The sequence below is a fragment of the Muscardinus avellanarius genome (assembly GCF_963383645.1).
Source record: "Muscardinus avellanarius genome assembly, chromosome: 1".
Classification (NCBI taxonomy): domain Eukaryota; kingdom Metazoa; phylum Chordata; class Mammalia; order Rodentia; family Gliridae; genus Muscardinus; species Muscardinus avellanarius.
In genome coordinates this window covers 141,975,478-141,993,458 of record NC_137786.1, presented here as the reverse complement: position 1 = coordinate 141,993,458, position 17,981 = coordinate 141,975,478, and the positions used below count along the sequence as shown (strand labels likewise).

General features: G+C 44.5%; 2 protein-coding genes across 2 annotated transcripts in view; both read left to right on the top strand.

The window, feature by feature from the left end:
- Positions 1-224: 224 nt before the first annotated feature.
- On the top strand, positions 225-11,554 carry LOC308279794 (uncharacterized protein C11orf52; the record flags this gene model as incomplete). The annotated part of the gene is made up of 4 exons (XM_080719971.1): positions 225-259; positions 9,731-9,768; positions 11,014-11,075; positions 11,306-11,554. The coding sequence occupies 4 exons, from the start codon at positions 225-227 to the stop codon at positions 11,552-11,554; spliced, it is 384 nt and encodes a 127-aa protein (XP_080576097.1).
- Positions 11,555-14,125: 2,571 nt separating this feature from the next.
- The window catches only part of DIXDC1 (DIX domain containing 1), a gene marked incomplete at both ends in the record, with an annotated part of 96,936 nt that continues 93,080 nt past the window's right edge, over positions 14,126-17,981 (top strand). Inside the window, one exon of the mRNA XM_080695320.1 lies at positions 14,126-14,182. Coding sequence (XP_080551446.1) covers positions 14,126-14,182 — 57 coding nt within the window. The remainder of the gene's footprint in view (positions 14,183-17,981) is intronic.

Sequence of the window (17,981 nt, the reverse complement as noted above, 5' to 3'; positions counted from 1 at the left end):
AGCTCTCACCTGGAGGCCTGTGTGGTGTGCCAGTTCTACCTTTGGGCTGGGAGCAGTCACCTGGGAATTATTCCAGCAGGTGGCTTCCAAAGTCCAACCTGCTAGTTTGAAATCTGACACTGACAGAGACTCCCAGGAACTGCCACGGAGAGCTAAACCAGGAACCAGGAAATACACAAGTCTCTTTATGTCCAGAACAGCTGTGCTCCCTGGGAGACGGAGCCATGGGAAACCGGCTCTGCTGCTGCGGGGGCAGCTGGTGAGTAGGCTGGGAGGGCAAAGGGGACCATCTCTTTGGTGGGTGTGGAGGCCAGAGAACTGGAGGCTGCCGACTGTGCCTCCCGGGGTCACCTTCCTCTGCCTGGCGCCTCCTGATTCTGACGCCAGAGCAGCAAGTCCTTCCCTGCTAACTTCTTTTAGGAGACCTTATCAAAAACACGGCCAAGACAGCGGTCAGCAGGGTGGCCAGAGCGGGCCAGAAGGGTGAATTGGCATTGTTTCTCTGTTTTTTTAGCTTCCCTATCCTTCCTCTCCTTTCCCTTCTTCCCCTCGTAGCAATAATAATGGTAGCATCTGAGAGCTTTCTATGTGCTAGGCGCTTTAGATCACACCTAATTTTCCCAATGCTTCTCTGAACGCGGGCTTACCCTTCCCACCACTTTAGAGCCAGCCCCAAACCTGGAACTCCGAGAAGTAAGAAGTTAACTAACTTGCCCAGCGTCACGGGAGGCTAGTGAGCAGGTAGATCAGATTCCAGCCAGGCCTGCCTGACTCCTCAGCCCATATTTTCACCACCATGTAATCACAGATTGAGCAAATCAGCTGTAGACAAATGTTTGTTTAAAAAGATAAAGTGGAAAAGAGAATATCCCTGGAATTTGTTACTATAACTTTTGCTCTTATTTCTTATGTATCCTCTAGGATAACACAACCTCCCCTGTGTAGCTCATAGATTTGTTTTGAAGAGCAAAAGATATAGTCGATGTGAAAACCTTATAATAAGTTATTTGTAGTATTGTATCTGTTCAGATTTGTTTTAAAGAACAAAGAATATAGTAAACGTGAAACCTTATGAAAGTTATTTGTAGCATTTTAACTGTTCTATTGCATCGTTTTCCTGGACCTAATTTTATTCTTTCCACTGCCCATATGTCATCCTATGGCTGGGGCAGATCTTGATACGTCTCGTTTATAAATAAAGCTCCTTATTTTTAAGAAGACAAGGGAGGTACATTAGAAAGCACATTCAGTTGGGGTGAGTACATTGCATTCACATCTTGTCTCTATTACACACTCATTTATCTATTCCTAAATTGAACAAATATTGTTGAGCAGCTTCTAGGTACCCTTCTAGGTAGATGCAGAAGACTATAATAAAAAGTAAATATGAGCCGGGCCTGGTGGCGCACGCTTGTAATCCCAGCATTTGGGAGGCTGAGACAGGAGGATCTGGGTTTGTGTACAGCCTCAGCTACTTAGTGAGGCCCTATGCAACTCAGTGAGGCCCTGTTTCTAAATAAAGAATTAAGAGCCAGGCGTGGTGGTACACACTTGTAATCCCCACGCTTGGGAGGCTGAGACAGGAGGATCGCACAGGTTTAATGCCAGCCTCAGCTACTTACTAAGGCTCTCAGCAACTTAGTGAGACCCTGTTTCCAAACAAAAATATATAAAAAAAAAATAGGTCTAGGAGTGTAGCCCAGAGGTAGAAGGGCTTCCAGGAACCCCAATACCACCAAAAAAAAAAAAAAAAAAAAAGAATAAAGAACAGGGCTGGGGATGTAACTTGAAGGTAGAATGCACCTGGATTTCAGCCCTAGTACTGAAAAAAAAAAAAAAAAAGAATTTTATCCTTGCCTCCCTGAGTCAGAAGTTCTAAGGGTTTAGTGGACCCATCTATAAAATGGAAACAATATATGTCGCCAAGAATGTTGTCAGGGCTAAAATAACAAAACACATCTTAACAATGAGATATCCTACACAAATAGAATTTCTAGAAACAGGAAAGCTTCTAGAGAAAGGGATGTAGCAGCTTCTATCTTTCACTGCTTTTCTTCTCAGGGGTTCATATTCTTAATTACTGGCCAGTTGTTTTTCTTTTCTTTTTTTTTTTTTTCTTTTTTTTTTTTTTTGCGGGTCTGGGGGTGGAACCCAGGGGCATTCGACCTCTGGACTACACTCCCTGCCCTATTTTTTGTTTTTTATTTTGAAACTGGGTCTTACTGAGTTGCAGAGGGCCTCACTAAGTAGCTGAGGCTGTCCGCAAACCACGATCCTTCTGTCTCAGCCTCCCGAAAGCTGGGATTACAAGCATGCGCCACCACACCCGGCTGCCAGTTTTTTTCTGATGGTAATAGTTATTGCTAGTTAGAGTGTTACCAGACAGATGAGTCTGAGGAGGTCCCTCCAAGGGGACAATGGGACCTCAATTCAGCCTGAGTGGGTTTTTTATATATTTTTTTCTTAATGTGGCACTGGGGATTGAACCCAGGAACGTTTTATACCAAGTTATATAACTAGCTGTATTTTTTTAAATTTTTATGTTGAAATAAAATCTAAGTTGCCCAGGCTGTCTCAGCCTCCCAAGTACTGGGATTATAGGTGTTTGCTATGGCTCTTGGTGGGTTCTTGACCTGTACTGCTGAAAAGAATTCCAGGACATGTCAAAAGCAAAGCACAAGTAAAGATGGATTAAAGAATATCAAAGGTTAGCCAGGTATCGTGATACATGCTTGTAATCCCAGTATTTGGGAGGCTGAGACAGGAGGACTGCAGTTTGCGGACAGCCTCAACTACTTAGTGAGGCCCTCCGCAACTTAGTGAGACCCTGTTTTAAAATAAAGAATAAGCCGGGCGTGGTGGCGCACGCTTGCAATCCCTACGCTTGGGAGGCGGAGACAGGAGGATGGCGCAGGTTTGTAGTCAGCCTTGCTGGCTTAAGAGACCCTGTTTCAAATAAATAAAAAATATAAAATAGGTCTGGGAGTGTAGCCCGGAGGTAGAAGGGCTTCCAGGAACCCCAGTACCACCAAAAATAAATATAATAATAATAATAATGATAATAATAAAGAATAAAAAATTGGGCTGGAGGTGTAGCTTAGAGGTCGAATGCCCATGGGTTCAATCCCTAGCACTACGTGCGCGCACGCACACACACGAATATTAAAGGTAAAGGTTTACCCATCCCATAGACAGAGTGTGAGCATCCCTTGCCTCTCAAAAGATGAGAAAAGTAATGATGAACCCAGGGTTGAGCTGTCTGATTATTTATATGATTTTTCTGGGATGGAAATGTGCATATTTTCAGGGGTGCTTCTTTGAAAATCAAATCCCAGTCAGGTATGGTGGCACACACTTGTAATCCAGGTACTTGGGAGGCTGAGACAGGAGGATTACAGGTTTACAGCCAGCCTCAGCAAGTTTGCAAGGCTCTCAGGAATTTAGTAAGACCGTTTCCAAATAAAAAATAAAACAGCTAGGGATATATCTTGGACGTAGAATTTCCAAGATATAATTCCCAGCACCACAAAAAAGGAGAGACTGATGGAAGGAAATCAAATCCTAGTCAGGCATAGTGGTGCACACCTACAATCTCAGTACTTGGAAGGCTGAGACAGGAGGATCACAGGTTCAAAGCCAGCCTCTGCAACTTAGTGAGGCCCTCAACAACTTTGCAAGACCTCGTTTCCAAATAAAAAATAAAATAGGGCTGGGGGTGTAGCTTGAAGGCAAAATGCCCCTGGGTTTAATCCCCAGGGCACACACACAAAAAAATAAAGTAAAAAAAAAATGAAAAGTCATGTTAATCATTTGATATGTGGGATTCAGGATGTTTCTTCTTGGTCCACGAATCTAGCCACAAATCAGTTGTGTGGGCATTGTGTAAGTCTTTGAATCTGGAGACATTTAAATTGCTTCTGTTTTTATTCGAGCTTATGTAGTTCAAGTGCATGCTAGGGATTTTGTCCATATAAAGGGACAGATATCATTGGTCATGCTTGTGGATCTGGGTCTCTATTTACCAAGTCTCTTTTTCTCCCCAAGAACTTACTTATCTCAATTAGTAGTCAACTTAGTTACCGATGCTGATCATATGGCAAGAGCAGTACTAAATATCTGACATTTACTATTTTATTTAATTTCTATAATAATCACATGCTGTTCAGATTCTGTTACATGATCATCAAGGGTCCAAAGAGGTTAACATTTTGCTGAAAGGCTCATAGCTAGTCTGATGTGACCAGTCTGACTCTAAAGCCCATTCTTGAGACACTCTGCCAGACATTTTAATCAAAATCTATATTTGCAACTGGGCGTGGTGGCGCACGCTTGTAATCCCAGCATCTGGGAGGCTGAGACCAGAGGATCGCGGTTCACAGACAGCCTCAGCTACTTAGTGAGGCCCTCTGCAACTCAGTGAGACTCTGTTTCAAAATAAAGACTAAGAGCCGGGCGTGGTGGCGCACACTTGTAATCCCCGCACTTGGGAGGCTGAGACAGGAGGATCGCGCAGGTTCGAAGCCAGCCTCAGCTACTTAGTGAGGCTCTCAGAAACTTAGTGAGACCCTGTTTCCAAATAAAATAAAGGTCTGGGAGTATAGCCCAGAGGTAGAAAGCCTCTGGGTTCTACCCCCAGTACAAGAAAGAAAGAAAGAAAGAAAGAAAGAAAGAAAGAAAGAAAGAAAAAAAAATAGGGCTGGGAGTTTAGCTCCAAGGTAGAATGCCCCTGGGTTCCATTCCCAGTACTGAAAAAAAAATCTATTTTGCCTCTTAAAATATTAGTAGAATTGGATAAAATCGTTCTATTTCTTGTTATCTCAGTACTATCGAGACTTAAAGATCCTATGACAACTGAAGTTTTGTTTTGTGATGCTGGAGATGGAACCCAGAGGCTTTCTACCTTTGGGCTACACTCCCAGAACTATTTTGTATTTTATTTGGAAACAGGGCCTCACTAAGTTTCTGAGACCCTCACTAAATAGCTGAGGCTGGCTTCAAACCTGCGTGATCCTCCTGTCTCAGCCTCCCAAGTACTGGGAATATAAGCGTGCACCTCCACGCCCAGCTGAAGATTTTTTTTTCTTTTCTTTTCTCTCTCTCTCTCTCTCTCTCTCTCTCTCTCTCTCTCTCTCTCTCTCTTTTTTTTTTTTTTTTGGTGGTACTGGGGTTTCTGGAAGCCCTTCTACCTCCGGGCTACACTCCCAGACCTATTTTATAGGGTATTTTTATTTGGAAACAGGGTCTCTTAAGCCAGTGCAGCTGGCTTCGAACCTGCGTGATCCTCCTGTCTCTGCCTCCCAAGCGCGGGGATTACAAGTGTGTGCCACCACACCCGGCAAGATTTTTATTTTATTATTTGGTTCTGGGGATTGAAATCAGAGATATTCTGCCTCCAAGTTACCCTCTCAGCCCTATCTTATTTTTTGTCTTGAAATAGAGTCTTGCTACATTGCTGAAGCTGGCCTCAAATATGTGATTGTCCTGTCTCAGCTTCCCAAGTACTGGAATTACAGGCATGCATTACCACACCTGGGTAAGATTTTTATTTTAAAATAGTCTTTGTTGTTGTTGTTTTCTGATTACAAAAGCAATAAATACTAATTTTTTTAAATGTGCAAGAGCAGAAAATAAAAATAAGTACCCAGAGATTAAAAAACATGTTAGTGTATTTTCATATTATTTTAAATGTTTTTATCTCAAAACATATCTTTTTACTAACTTAACAAAGAGTAAAATTTTCCATGCTATTTGGTATTCTTCTAGCATCCTTTCTAAAGTGGCTCCATAATTTTCCATTGATCTGATGTGCCTTTTGTTGACTCAGTTACCAAATATTGGACATTGCAGTACTGGGAGTTGAACTGGGAACATTCTACCTCAGAGCCATACCCCCAACCTTTTTTGTTTTATGTATGTATGTATGTATGTATGTATGTATGTATGTATGTGTATATGTATGTATGTATGTATGTGTTTGTTTATTGTGGTACTGGGAATTGAACTCAAGGGTTTTCTACCTCTGAGCTACACTCCCAGAGCTATTTTCTATTTTATTTGGAAACAGGGTCTCACTAAGTTGCTGAGAGCCTCACTAAGTAGCTGAGGCTGGCTTCAAACCTACGCAATCTTCCTCTCTCAGCCTCCCAAGTACTGGGATTACAAGTGTGCACCACCACGCCTAGATTTTTATTACTTGTTTGTTTGTTTGTTTGTTTGTTTGTTTGTTTGGTAGTACTGGGGTTCCTGGAAGTTCTTCTCCCTCTGGGCGACACTCCCAGACCTCTTTTTATATTTTTATTTGGAAACAGGGTCTCTTAAGCCAGCGAGGCTGGCTTTGAACCTGCACAATCCTCCTTGTCTCCACCTCCCAAGCACAGGGATTACAAGCGTGCGCAACCATGCCTGGATTATTATTATTTTTTTAAATTTTAAAACAGGGTCTCATTAAGTTGCTGGGGCTGACCTTGAAATTGTGATTCCCCTGTCTCAGCCTCCCAAGTACTAGGACTCCAGGCATGTACCACCACACCTGACTTATTTCCTATTCTTTAAAATTATAAGCAGTGCTACAATGACTATCTATATTTGTACATGTGTAATTATTTCTCAGAATATGGAATTGCTATATCAGAAAATATTCACAGCTGAGCGTAATGGCACACGCTTGTAATCCCAGCATTTGGGAGGCTAAGACAGGAGGATTGCAGTTCTCAGATAGCCTCAGCTACTTAGTGAGGCCCTTTGCAACTCAGTGAAACCCTTATTCAAAATAAAGAATAAAAAATAGGTCTGGAGGTGTATCTTGGAGGTAGAATGCCCCTGAGTTCCATCCCCAGAACTGAAAGGAAAAAAAAAAAAAGGAAAATATTGACATTTATTTTTAAGGCTTTTTTTTATGGTACGGAGAATTTAACCCAAGGGTATTCTACCTCTGAGCTATACCCCCAGCCCTATTTTTTATTCTTTGTTTTTGTTTGTTTGTTTGTTTGTTTTTGCTGATGCTGGGGTTCCTGGAAACCCTTCTAGCTCTGGACTACACTCCCAGACCTTTTTTTTTTTTTTTAAATTTGGTAACAGGGTCTCTTAAGCCAGAGAGGCTGGCTTCAAACCTGCGTGATCCTCCGGTCTCTGCCTCCCAAGCGCAGGGATTACAAGCGTGTGCCACCACACCTGGCTTATTCTTTGTTTTGAAACAGGGTCTCACTAAGTTGAGAAGGGCCTCGCTAAGTAGCTGAGTCTGGCCGCGAACCCGGATCCTCCTGTCTTATCCTCCCAAGTCGTAGAATTACAAGTGTGTGCCACCACGCTCTGCTCTTGTTTAAGGCTTTTTATACTAATTGCCAATTGCGTTCTAGAAGGATTTCACAATTTTTATTCCCTCTATCACTGTAGGTGACTGCCCATTTAGTTTCCTTAGTTCTTTTCTAAAAATAAATTTTGATATAAAAATAAATTTCATCACCTATGAATACCTTGGGCTGTGTCCAGGTACTACGCAATATCCAACTTGGGAACAGGCCCTATTCACTAAAACTGGATAGACTTAGTAATGTGTCTTATGTTATTTTATTTATTTTTTTTTTATTTTTCTTTGTGATACTGAGGATTGAACCCAGAGGCATTCTACCTCTGAGCAATACCCTCAGACTCATTTTATCTTTTATTTTAAAACAGGGCCTTACTAAGTTATAGAGGCCAATCCTGAATTGCTGAGGCTGTCCTCAGCAATTCTCTTGTCTCAGCCTCCCAAGTACTGAGATTATGGGTATGCACCACCATTCCCAGCTTTACAATTTAGAATTAATATTTTCTTTATCTTTCTTTCTTTCTTTTTTTTTTTTTTTTTTTTTTTTGCGGGTCTGGGGATGGAACCAGGGGCATTTGACCTCTGAGCTACACCCCTGCCCTATTTTTTATTCTTTATTTTGAAACTGAGTCTCACTGAGTTGCAGAGGGCCTCACTAAGTAGCTGAGGCTGTCCGTGAACCAAGATCCTCCTGTCTCAGCCTCCCGAATACTGGGATTACAAGCGTGTGCCACCACGCCCGGCTTTCTTTTCTTTATCTAGTTAAATAGAAATAAGTAGGAAAACAGTAGTGCCAAGGAGCAAGAAATTAGGAGAGTCTCTAGTTCCTAGAATAAAGCTATGACTGTGCCGGGCATGGTGGCGCACACTTGTAATCCCTGCGCTTGGGAAGCGGAGACAAGAGGATCATAGGTTCGTGGACAGCCTCAGCTACTTAGTGAGACCCTTTGCAACTCAATGAGACCCTGTTTCAAAATAAAAATTAAAAATAAAAGAATAAGGCTGGGGGTATAGCTCAGAGGTAGAAGGCCCCTGGGTTTCATCCCCAGTATCACAAAACAAAACAACTATGACTGTGAGGCCCTAATGCACGGCAAGAGCTGAAGTTGCAGAGGTGGAAGCTGAAAGCCATTGCTTTCTGCGGAGCCACCTGTAGCATGGGATGGAGACTTTAACTGCTCTCGATTCAGCAACCTGCAGCAAAACCAAAAGTCACACCAGAGCCGGGCGTGGTAGCGCATGTTTGTAATCCCAGTACTTGGGAGCAGAGACAGGAGGATTGCAGGTTTGAAGTCAGCTTCAGCAGCTTAGTGAGGTTCTCAGCGACTTAGTGAGGCCCTGTTTCCAAGTAGAATATAAAATAGGTCTAGAGGTGTAGCTCGGAAGTAGAAGGCCCCTGGGTTCCAACCCCAGTACAACAACAACAACAAAAGTCACACTAGAACACAGACCTCTACCAAATGTGTATGTAAACATCTTTTTTTTTTTTTTTTTTTGCAGTGGTATGGTCAACATGACCTCCTCCCTCTCTCTCTCTCTCTCTCTCTCTCTCTCTCTCTCTCTCTCTCTCTAATTAGCAAAAGAGGAAATGTCTCAGAGAGAGGAGAAATCAGACAAATAGCATTAGCTCTCGGTGAGATTTGGAAATGTACTAGCAAGAAAAAGTGTACTGAGTCAGCCCCAAACTATTCAGCCTATTTCCTGAGACAAGTGTGTTTCTCTGAGTCGCACACGGCTGACAACCACTAGACACACAGGCTCCATCGGGGACCCCAGGGGCTCAGAAATTAATATTAGAGGTCTGTCCTGCAGTGAGAGCAGGTTAGCTGAGTCATTCACCAAATCCAGTGCTCCCTGTTCTTTAGACGTGGTGCTCTAAAGGACATTAAAGGTTAAACATGTCTCACTTTCTCTGTTAATTAAAAACAAGGACAGGGAAGCAAGGAGGAAGGGCACTCAAAGGGCTCCAGAGGCCCTAGCTAGTTAGCCCTGGTTTTGACGGCTTTTATGACTCCAAGAATGAAAGTCAGAAGTTGACAAAGACCTTGAAAATACAACACCAAAGAAGCTGCAAGAGGGTCTCTGGATCCAGGAATATCCCATTATTTGGCAGATTTCCCTGGCCCTCGGCTGGGATTAGCTTGTTAGACAAGCCCAGAATAGCCCTCAAGCCAGCTACAGCCCTGGCATGGAGTGCCTGGTTGTCTAAAGCTGTATTTTGGGTTTGGTTATGTCAGTTGTACCATTCTGCCTTCCAGAACCATCCATCTGGGAGACAAGCGGTACCCTGGGCAAATTCTTCCAGGCTGAACCTGGCTCAGGATTGAATCCTTAGGGAATGTTAAAGAGTCCACACAGCAAGTGATGGAGGAAAGATAAAGGGCAGAGCTTGTGCACATGGGTGACCTGTTTTTCCTATCACAGGAGGTGTCCGTCAGTTTTCCAGAAGAAAAAGAAAACAGGTAATTTGGCTGGGGGGAATATTGGGGCAGGGCAAATTGGAGAGGACAGTAGGGCTGGTATCTCTGGGAAGGACAAAAAGAGAAAGTACAACAAAGAAAAGTAGAATGGCCTTGGAGGGGATAATGGGGAAGAGTTCACCAAAGAAAATGTTTAGTTTACTGGGTTGAAGGCCAGCCCAGAACCCGGGGATCTTTTCTACTATCTCAGGGTGGTCACTGGCTCTTTTGTTCATCTTGCAAACATTGCTTATATATGTGAGCCACTCTGTGTGGTCCTAGGTAGGCACGAGAAGCACAAAGGAAAGGCACAGCAGCACATGGTCCCTGGAAGAGCTGAAAATCAAGTTTGAGTTGGAGATTCACATAAATAACTAATATTATATCGGGTGTGGTGGCTCACACTTGTAATCCCAGTACTTGGGAGGCTGAGACGGGAGGACTGCATTTTGCCACCAGCCTTAGCTACTTAGTGAGGGCCTCTGCAACTTAGTGAGACCCTGTTTCAGAGTAAAAAAATAAAAAAATAAGGCTAGGGGTATAGCTCAGAGGTAGAATGCCCTGGGTTTCATCTTCACTACTACAAACACACACAAAAATAATGTTAACTACTAGTGCCAGGAAAGACATGCGCTCATAATGTGGGAGAATGAGAGAAGACACTGATCACTGATGTCAGAGGAATAATAGCAAGTTTGCAAGGAAGCAGAGGAGGGACAAGAGAGTGCTTTGGAGAGGGAGGGAGGGAGAGAGGGAGGGAGGGAGGGAGGGGAGAAGGGAGAGAGAGAGAGAGAGAGAGAGAGAGAGAGAGAGAGAGAGAGAGAGAGAAAAGAGACTTATTCAATTGAAAGTGGCCCCCTGATGCAGCTGATCACTTACCACCACATTGTAGAACTAGGCTGTTTACTTGTCCCCCCTAGTAGACTGTAAGCTCCCTGAGGCAGAGGAGACAGCCTCCTTCTTCTCTCTAGAACAACGCACAGAGCCTGGCACTCTCAACGTATATTTGTGGAACTCTGTTTGGGGCTGGAAAATGAGGATGGAAAATCTGATGACCGGATTGTGGAAAGGCAAGATTGTATACCCTGTGAAGGCGTTTGGATATAAAAATAGTAGGAGCGAAAGTGGGGATGGAGGCAGGAAGATTAGTTCGAAGCCCACCACAGTTGTTTAATAGAGATTTGAAAAGTGTAGTCTCAGAAGAGATAGAGAAGAACGAACAGAGTTAAGTTGGATTTCTTCCCACAGGGAGCCAAGCAAGACCCACATCGAAGCGGCAGCCACCACAGCTGCAGCAGAATGGCTCAAAGGTAATGACAGGCCTCTGTCAATGTCTCAGGACCACCCAGACATGGGATTCCAGTACTCAGCTTTTCCATCCTGGGGCAGACACATCTCAGTCATCTCTAGAATTTATTGGTTCTTCCCAGGCCCCCAAAGAAGCAAAGCAAAGGGACATCAGTGTAACTTGCCCTGAACTTGGAGGAGAGGGGGCAAAACCAAGCCAAGCATCTCCCTTAATTCTGTCAATTCCTTGCAGGGCCTTGAAACAAGAGGTCATATGTATGAGCGGGTGTTACAGCAGCCTGTATCTCAAAAGAGGAGTCCAGACCTCCTGTCAGAGGAGAGCAACTTACATTATGCAGACATTCAAGTGTGCAGCAGTACCCGGCCATGCTCTGGCAGCGAGGTGAAACACCGGCATTTAGAAAACGCTACAGAGTATGCCATCCTTCACTTCCCCAGGCCCACGCCTCGATTTGACAGCAAGAATGGGACTCTGGTGTGAGCCTTGGAGAGGAGGGACTGGTTGCCATCATTTTACCAATACTCCTGTGAAGAGAATCCATCGCTCTGGGCAGTTAGGTAGCAGTCCAGGGATGTTGGCCACATTTTAATCTTAAAGAACTCCAGAGTACTTGGGAGGCCGAGGATCTCAGGTTCGAGGACAGCCTCAGCAAGTAGTCAGACTCTCACCAACCTAGCAAGACCATGTTTTAAAATAAAAAAAAAAAAAATAAGCCGGGCGTGGTGGCACACGCTTGTAATCCCAGCATTCGGGAAGCTGAGACCGGATGATCGCAGTTTGCGGACAGCCTCAGCTACTTAATGAGGCCCTCGGCAACTCAGTGAGACCCTGTTTCAAAAATTAGAGAATAAAAAATAGGGCAGGGGGTGTAGCTCGGAGGTCAAATGCCCCTGAGTTTCATCCCCAAACCCGTAGAAAAAAATAAAAATAAAAATAAAATAGGGTTGGGGTGTAGATCAGAGGTAGAACACCCCTGGGTTCAGTCTCCAACACCACACACACACACACACACACACACACACACCCTGCAGTTGTGAGTATCCCAGTCTCTCCCACAGAATTGTGGTTGGATTAGTTATGAGTGGATGGAGTTCCACAAGAGAGGTTAGCTGGAGTGTGTGAGCAGAAAGTATCTTTGACCCCTAACATTGCTCCAGCGCTCGAGTGCAGAAAGAACAGGTTACGGTATATGCACTTGGGTTCATGGTATCTGGCTTTATTTAATGGTATCCCTTTTACACACCTTAAACTCCGAAGTTGAAGAGGAGGTGCTCTGGAAAAAACATTCTGAGCTTTTGCACACAGCCCGAAGGACTGGCTTGGGCAGTTTCCTCAGTGGCTGGGTCAAGGGTTCCAGACCTAAGCATGGCTGAGCCACAGAGGATGCCTTCTCAGGCCACTGGCTACAAGGACTAATAGCACGGATTGGCCAGAAAACTCCTCTGGGGAGGAGTCTTAGCTACCGCTCCCGCGGAACCGCTAGTTGAATAAATGGCTGAAGAACAGGCTTGGTGTGTTTTCTGGGGTAGAGTTTTTGCAGCGGGTCCCTGCGCAGACCAAACACTTGGAAAGGTCTCCAGGCTGCGCGGAGGCCTGAGCACCCGACTCTCTTTGCAGAAGCTGGCAGCAGGATAGGGGCGTGGTTTGGTGAACAGGGAGCGGGCTCCTATTGGCTGAAGGCAGACCCGAGGCGGAGCTGGACTGGCAGGAGGAGGGTCCGGTCCTGCAGGGGCGTAGCCAGGAGGGTCAGGGGCGGGGTCATGGCTGGTAAGGGTTGTGATCTGTCCTGTTAGGAGGCGGGTCCAGAGCAGCAGGGTGGGTCTAGGTGGGCCGGAGAGGCACCCGCAGCGATCTGGCTGGGGCTGGCGGGCGGGGCCGGGCGAGCCTCCGCGTCACCATGGCAACGGGAACGCGGCAGCGAAGCGAGAGAAAGCCTAAAGCATTGGCCGAGCCCTGGAGGGCTGGAGACAGACGTGCGGAACCAGACAGACCGAAGATCTGAGAGGTAGGAGCTAAAAAGTGGCGAGTAACTGGAAAATATTATTACCACAGGTTGAGCATGCAGATCAGCTCTGGGGACCTGCGGAGCGGGCAAGGGTGGGGTGAGAAGGAGAAATTTCAGGGTCTGAATCGTCTCTCAGCCTTTAAGATTCTTAGTGTGCCGTTCCTGCTTCAGACTTTCAGAGGACAGAGTGGTGGCGCGCTTCTGTTTCTCGATCCGCTGTCCCTTGGTTCCCTAAGAGGGACGATTCTCTGATGGTGAGGAGAGTACAGAAAATGGAATAGCAACACACACACACACACACACACACACACACACACACACACACACACACACGCAAGAATACTATCAACCTCAGAGGAGTGAGTGCTTGTGAGAATGTAAAGCACCTGCGACGGTACGTAGTACACCGTCACGTGCTGGCCGCCGCTATCGACATCATTACTATTTTCCTGGGTTTTCTCCTTGTTCTCCGGCACAGGCCTAGTTAGTGCACGTGGGTTCATTTGCAGTGGGCCAGAGGGCTGCCTCCACCACCAATTGGTGGAGCAACTCCGTGGATCTCTATGTTAGCTGGGGTTTAAAAAAATCATCTCTATTTTAAGTTTGCTTTGAAGTGCTGTACACAAATATCCACTTTAGCATTATACATTTTGTGGTTGAAAGTGGATTCTGTGAATGAACGGGAAAAGAGCAAGAAGCAGAGCTCTCAGTATTTCCCTGTTTACCTCCAGAATACCCCTGCGGTCTTTGACGGGTAAGTGTATGAAGGAGGGAAATGGATAGGAGACATTGCTCTTTATTATTATGAGGACATAAGGAACCAGGATTTAAAATAATGCTCTTCTATCTTGGGCTAGAGTTCCTGATAACCAGGATCCTATTTCTGATACTTGAAAATGACTTAAGCTGGTAGGTTTGGGAAGGGGTCTTGACCCCAAGAGGTTGATTTGGCCTTAAAATTTTTTTTCTGGACTTGTACATTTGCACATTTCTTCCTTTTCCTATTTTAAGGTGGTCCTGCTTTGGCTCTTCTAGGGACTCTGAAGATGGGGACTCAAGTGGTTATGAGATTCTGTAACTCCTTGCTGCCGGCAGAGCCCTCTGTAAGTTCCTGGTGTACTGTGGAGAGAAGTGTGTCAACATTACAGGAATTTCAGTACCCTTCTCCATCTGGGGGGATTTCTCCATCAGGACTCAGATCATGGAATGGAATCATTTTATTTGCCTTCTTTTCTTGTTTCTCTCTTGTAAAATTTTTAGCTTACTTGAACATTGATTCATTATCTTTTTTGGAAAGTAATACAATCAGGCAGAGGTTGACAACTCTAGCAATTAATGAAAACACTGGCATTGTTTAAATGATTTGAAGGTTGCCATAGATGTAACATATATTAATTACAGAGCATTTGAGAAATATTGTAAGCCACTATTTAAAAAACAGCAACTGCAGGGCGTGGTGGCACATGCTTGTAATCCCAACATTTGGGAGGCTGAGACAGGACGATGGTGGTTTCCAAACAGCCCTGCTGTTAGTGAGGCCCTTTGCAACTCAGTGAGACCCTGTTTCAAAATAAAGAATAAAAATTAGGGCTGGGAGTGTCTCTCAGAGGTAGAATGCCCCTGAATTTCATCTCCAGTACCGGAAAAAAAAAATAACCCAGACAGGCAGGGTGGCAGACACATGTAATCCCAGTACTCAGGATCACAGGTCCATAGCCAACTTCAGCAACTTAGTGAGGCCTTCTGCAGTTTAGGGAGACTCTGCTGCAAAATAAAAAATAAAATAGGACTAGGGGTGTAACTCAGAGTTAGACTGCCTCTGGGTCAATCCCTAGTACCACAAAAAACAACAATAACAACAAAACCAGCACACACACAATTCTTTCATCCAGGAGTAAATTGGGGTGTGTGTGTGTGTGTGTGTGTGTGTGTGTGTGTGTGTACGCGTGCACAAGCACATGCACGTGTGTGGTAAGTGGGCTGGAGTCCAGGGGCCTATGGGCTTTCTACCTCTGGGCTATACCCCCCTGCCCTATTTTTTAATTTTTTTTTTTTTTTTTTTTTTTTTTTTTTTTTTTTTTTGGTGGTACTGGGGTTCCTGGAAGCCCTTCTATCTCCGGACTACACTCCCAGACCTATTTTTACATTTTTATTTGGAAACAGGGTCTCCTAAGCCAGCGCGCGCGGGGCTGGCTTCAAACCCGCGCGATCCTCCTGTCTCTGCCTCCCAAGTGCGGGGATTACAAGCGTGCGCCACCACGCCCGGCTATTTTTTAATTTTTTAATTTTTTATTTTATAGGTACTGAGGATGGAACCCAGGGGCATTTCACCTTTGAGCTATACCTCCAGCCCTATTTTTATTTTGAAACAGGGTCTCACTGAGTTACAAAGCACCTCACTAAGTTGTAGCGGAGGCTGTCTGCGAACAGCAATCCTCCTGTCTCAGCCTCCCAAATGCTGGGATTACAAGTGTGCACCACCACGCCTGGCTTAATTTTTTTTTTATTTGTAAACAGGGTCTTGCTAAGTTTCTGAGGCTAATTTCAAACCTGTGATTCTCCTGTCTCAGCCTCTCAAGTGCTGGGATTACAGGTGTTTGCCACCATGCCCAGCTGACACTGTTAATATCTTGAAATGTATTCATCCAGTCATTTACTATGTAAATGTTTTATATGAGATCATAGTAGTTTTTTGTGGTACCGGGGATTGAACCCAGGGGTGTTCTACCTCTGAGCTATACCCCCAGTCCCATTATATTTTTATTCTGAAACAGGGTCTTGCTAGGTTGATGAGAGTCTCACTACTTACTGAGGCTGTCCTTGAACCTGCGATCCTACTGTCTCAGCCTCAAGTACCAGGATTACAAGCATGTGCCACCACATCTGGCAGTGGAAGCTTTTTTATTTTGCTTTTTATTCACTTCACGTTTCTCAATAAAAAATTGTTAAAATACTTGTTTTAATCAGGGAATATATGTTCAGAAAATATTATAGTGACCGTAATTTTTTGACCAGTTATTTTTGTTGGACTTTTAGGTTTCCTTACCTACACCCCTTACATAACAAATAAGTAATTTAAGACTAATTCAAAGAATGGGATAGCCAGGCTGGTATGGTGGTACACCCTTATAATCCCAGTACTTGGAAGGATGAGACAGGAGGATCATCGGTTTGTGGCCAGCCTCAGCTACTTAGTGAGGCTCTCTGCAACTTAGTGAGACCCTGTTTCAAAATAAAGAATAGAAAAATAGGGGTAGGAGTTTAGCTCAGAGATAGAATGCTCTTGGGTTCAATCTTTAGAACCAAAAAAAAAAAAAAAAGAATGTGAACATTTTAAATAATAAGCCACTGCCGGGCGTGGTGGCATACGCTTGTAATCCCAGAGGGTGGCGGTTTGCGGACAGCCTCAGCTACATTATGAGGTCCTCTGCAACTTGGTGAGACCCTTTTTCAAAATAAAGATTTTTAAAAAATAGGGCAGGGGGTGTAGCTCGGAGGTCGAATGACCCTCAAAAAATAAAATAAAATAAAAAAGAAGGTAACTTGTTTTTTTGTTTGTTTGTTTGTTTTTGCAGGTCTGGGGATGGAACCCAGGGGCATTCAACCTCCAAGCTACACCCCCTGCCCTACTTTTTTTTTTATTCTTTTTAAAATTTGAAATGGGGTCTCACTAAGTTGCGGAGGGCCTAAGTAGTTGAGGCTGTCCGCAAACCGTGATCCTCTAGTCGCAGCCTCTGGAATGCTGAAATTACAAGTGTGTGCCACCATGCCCGGCACAAGTTACCTTCTAAAGTCATTGTGATGTCATATTTTGCTGTGATCCCAGTACTTGGGAGGCTGAGGCAGGAGGAGGATCAAAGATATGAGGCCAGGGTGCAGGGTTTTTTTTTTTTTTTTTTTGCAGTACTGGGGATGGAACCCAGGGGCATTTTACCTCTGAGCTACACCTCCAGTCCTTTTTTTTATTCTGTATTTTGAGACAGGGTCTCATTGAGTTGCAAAGGGCCTCACTAAATAGCTGAGGCAGTCCTCGAATCCTGATCATCCTGTCTCAGCCTCCCAAATGCTGGGATTTCAAGCATGTGTCACCACGCCCAGCAGGGTGCAGTTATTTGGTGGGTCCCTATTTCAAGATAAAAGAAAAGAGAGCTGGGCATGTTGGCACATGCTTATAATCCCAGTACTTGGGAGTTTGAGACAGGAGGATCATAGGTTTGCAGCCAGCATTTAGTGAGATCTTGTTTCAGAAAAAAAGAATAAAATACAGGGCTGGGTGTGTGCCTCAGTAGACTGCCCCTGGGTTCCATCCCCAGTACTGCAAATAATAAATAAATTAATTAATTAATTAATAAAATTAATAATAAGAAAGAAAAAAGAATAATAAAAATAGAGTTGGCCGGGTGTGGTGGCGCACGCTTGTAATCCCCGTGCTTGGGAGGCAGAGACAGGAGGATCACGCAAGTTCGAAGCCAGCCGCGCTGGCTTAAGAGAGCCTGTTTCCAAATTTAAAAAAATATATAAAAAACTAGGTCTGGGAGTGTAGCCCGGAGGTAGAAAGGCTTCCAGTAACCCCAGTACCACCACCAAAAAAAAAAAAAAAAAAAAATAGAGAGAGAAAGTTGGAGGTGTAGTTTGGAGGCAAAAATGCTCCTGGTTTTAATCCCCAGTACCTCAAAAATAAAGATAAAAAAGGACTGGACATGCAGCCCAGAAGTAGAACATCCCTGGGCTCAATCTCTAATATCATAAGGCAGGCCACACATATATCATGGAAGCCGGGCGTGGTGGCGCACGCTTGTAATCCCAGCATTCAAGAGGCTGAGATAGGAGGATCCCAGTTTGCGGACAGCCTCAGCTACTTAGTGAGGCCTTCTGCAACTCAGGGAGACCCTTTTTCAAAAT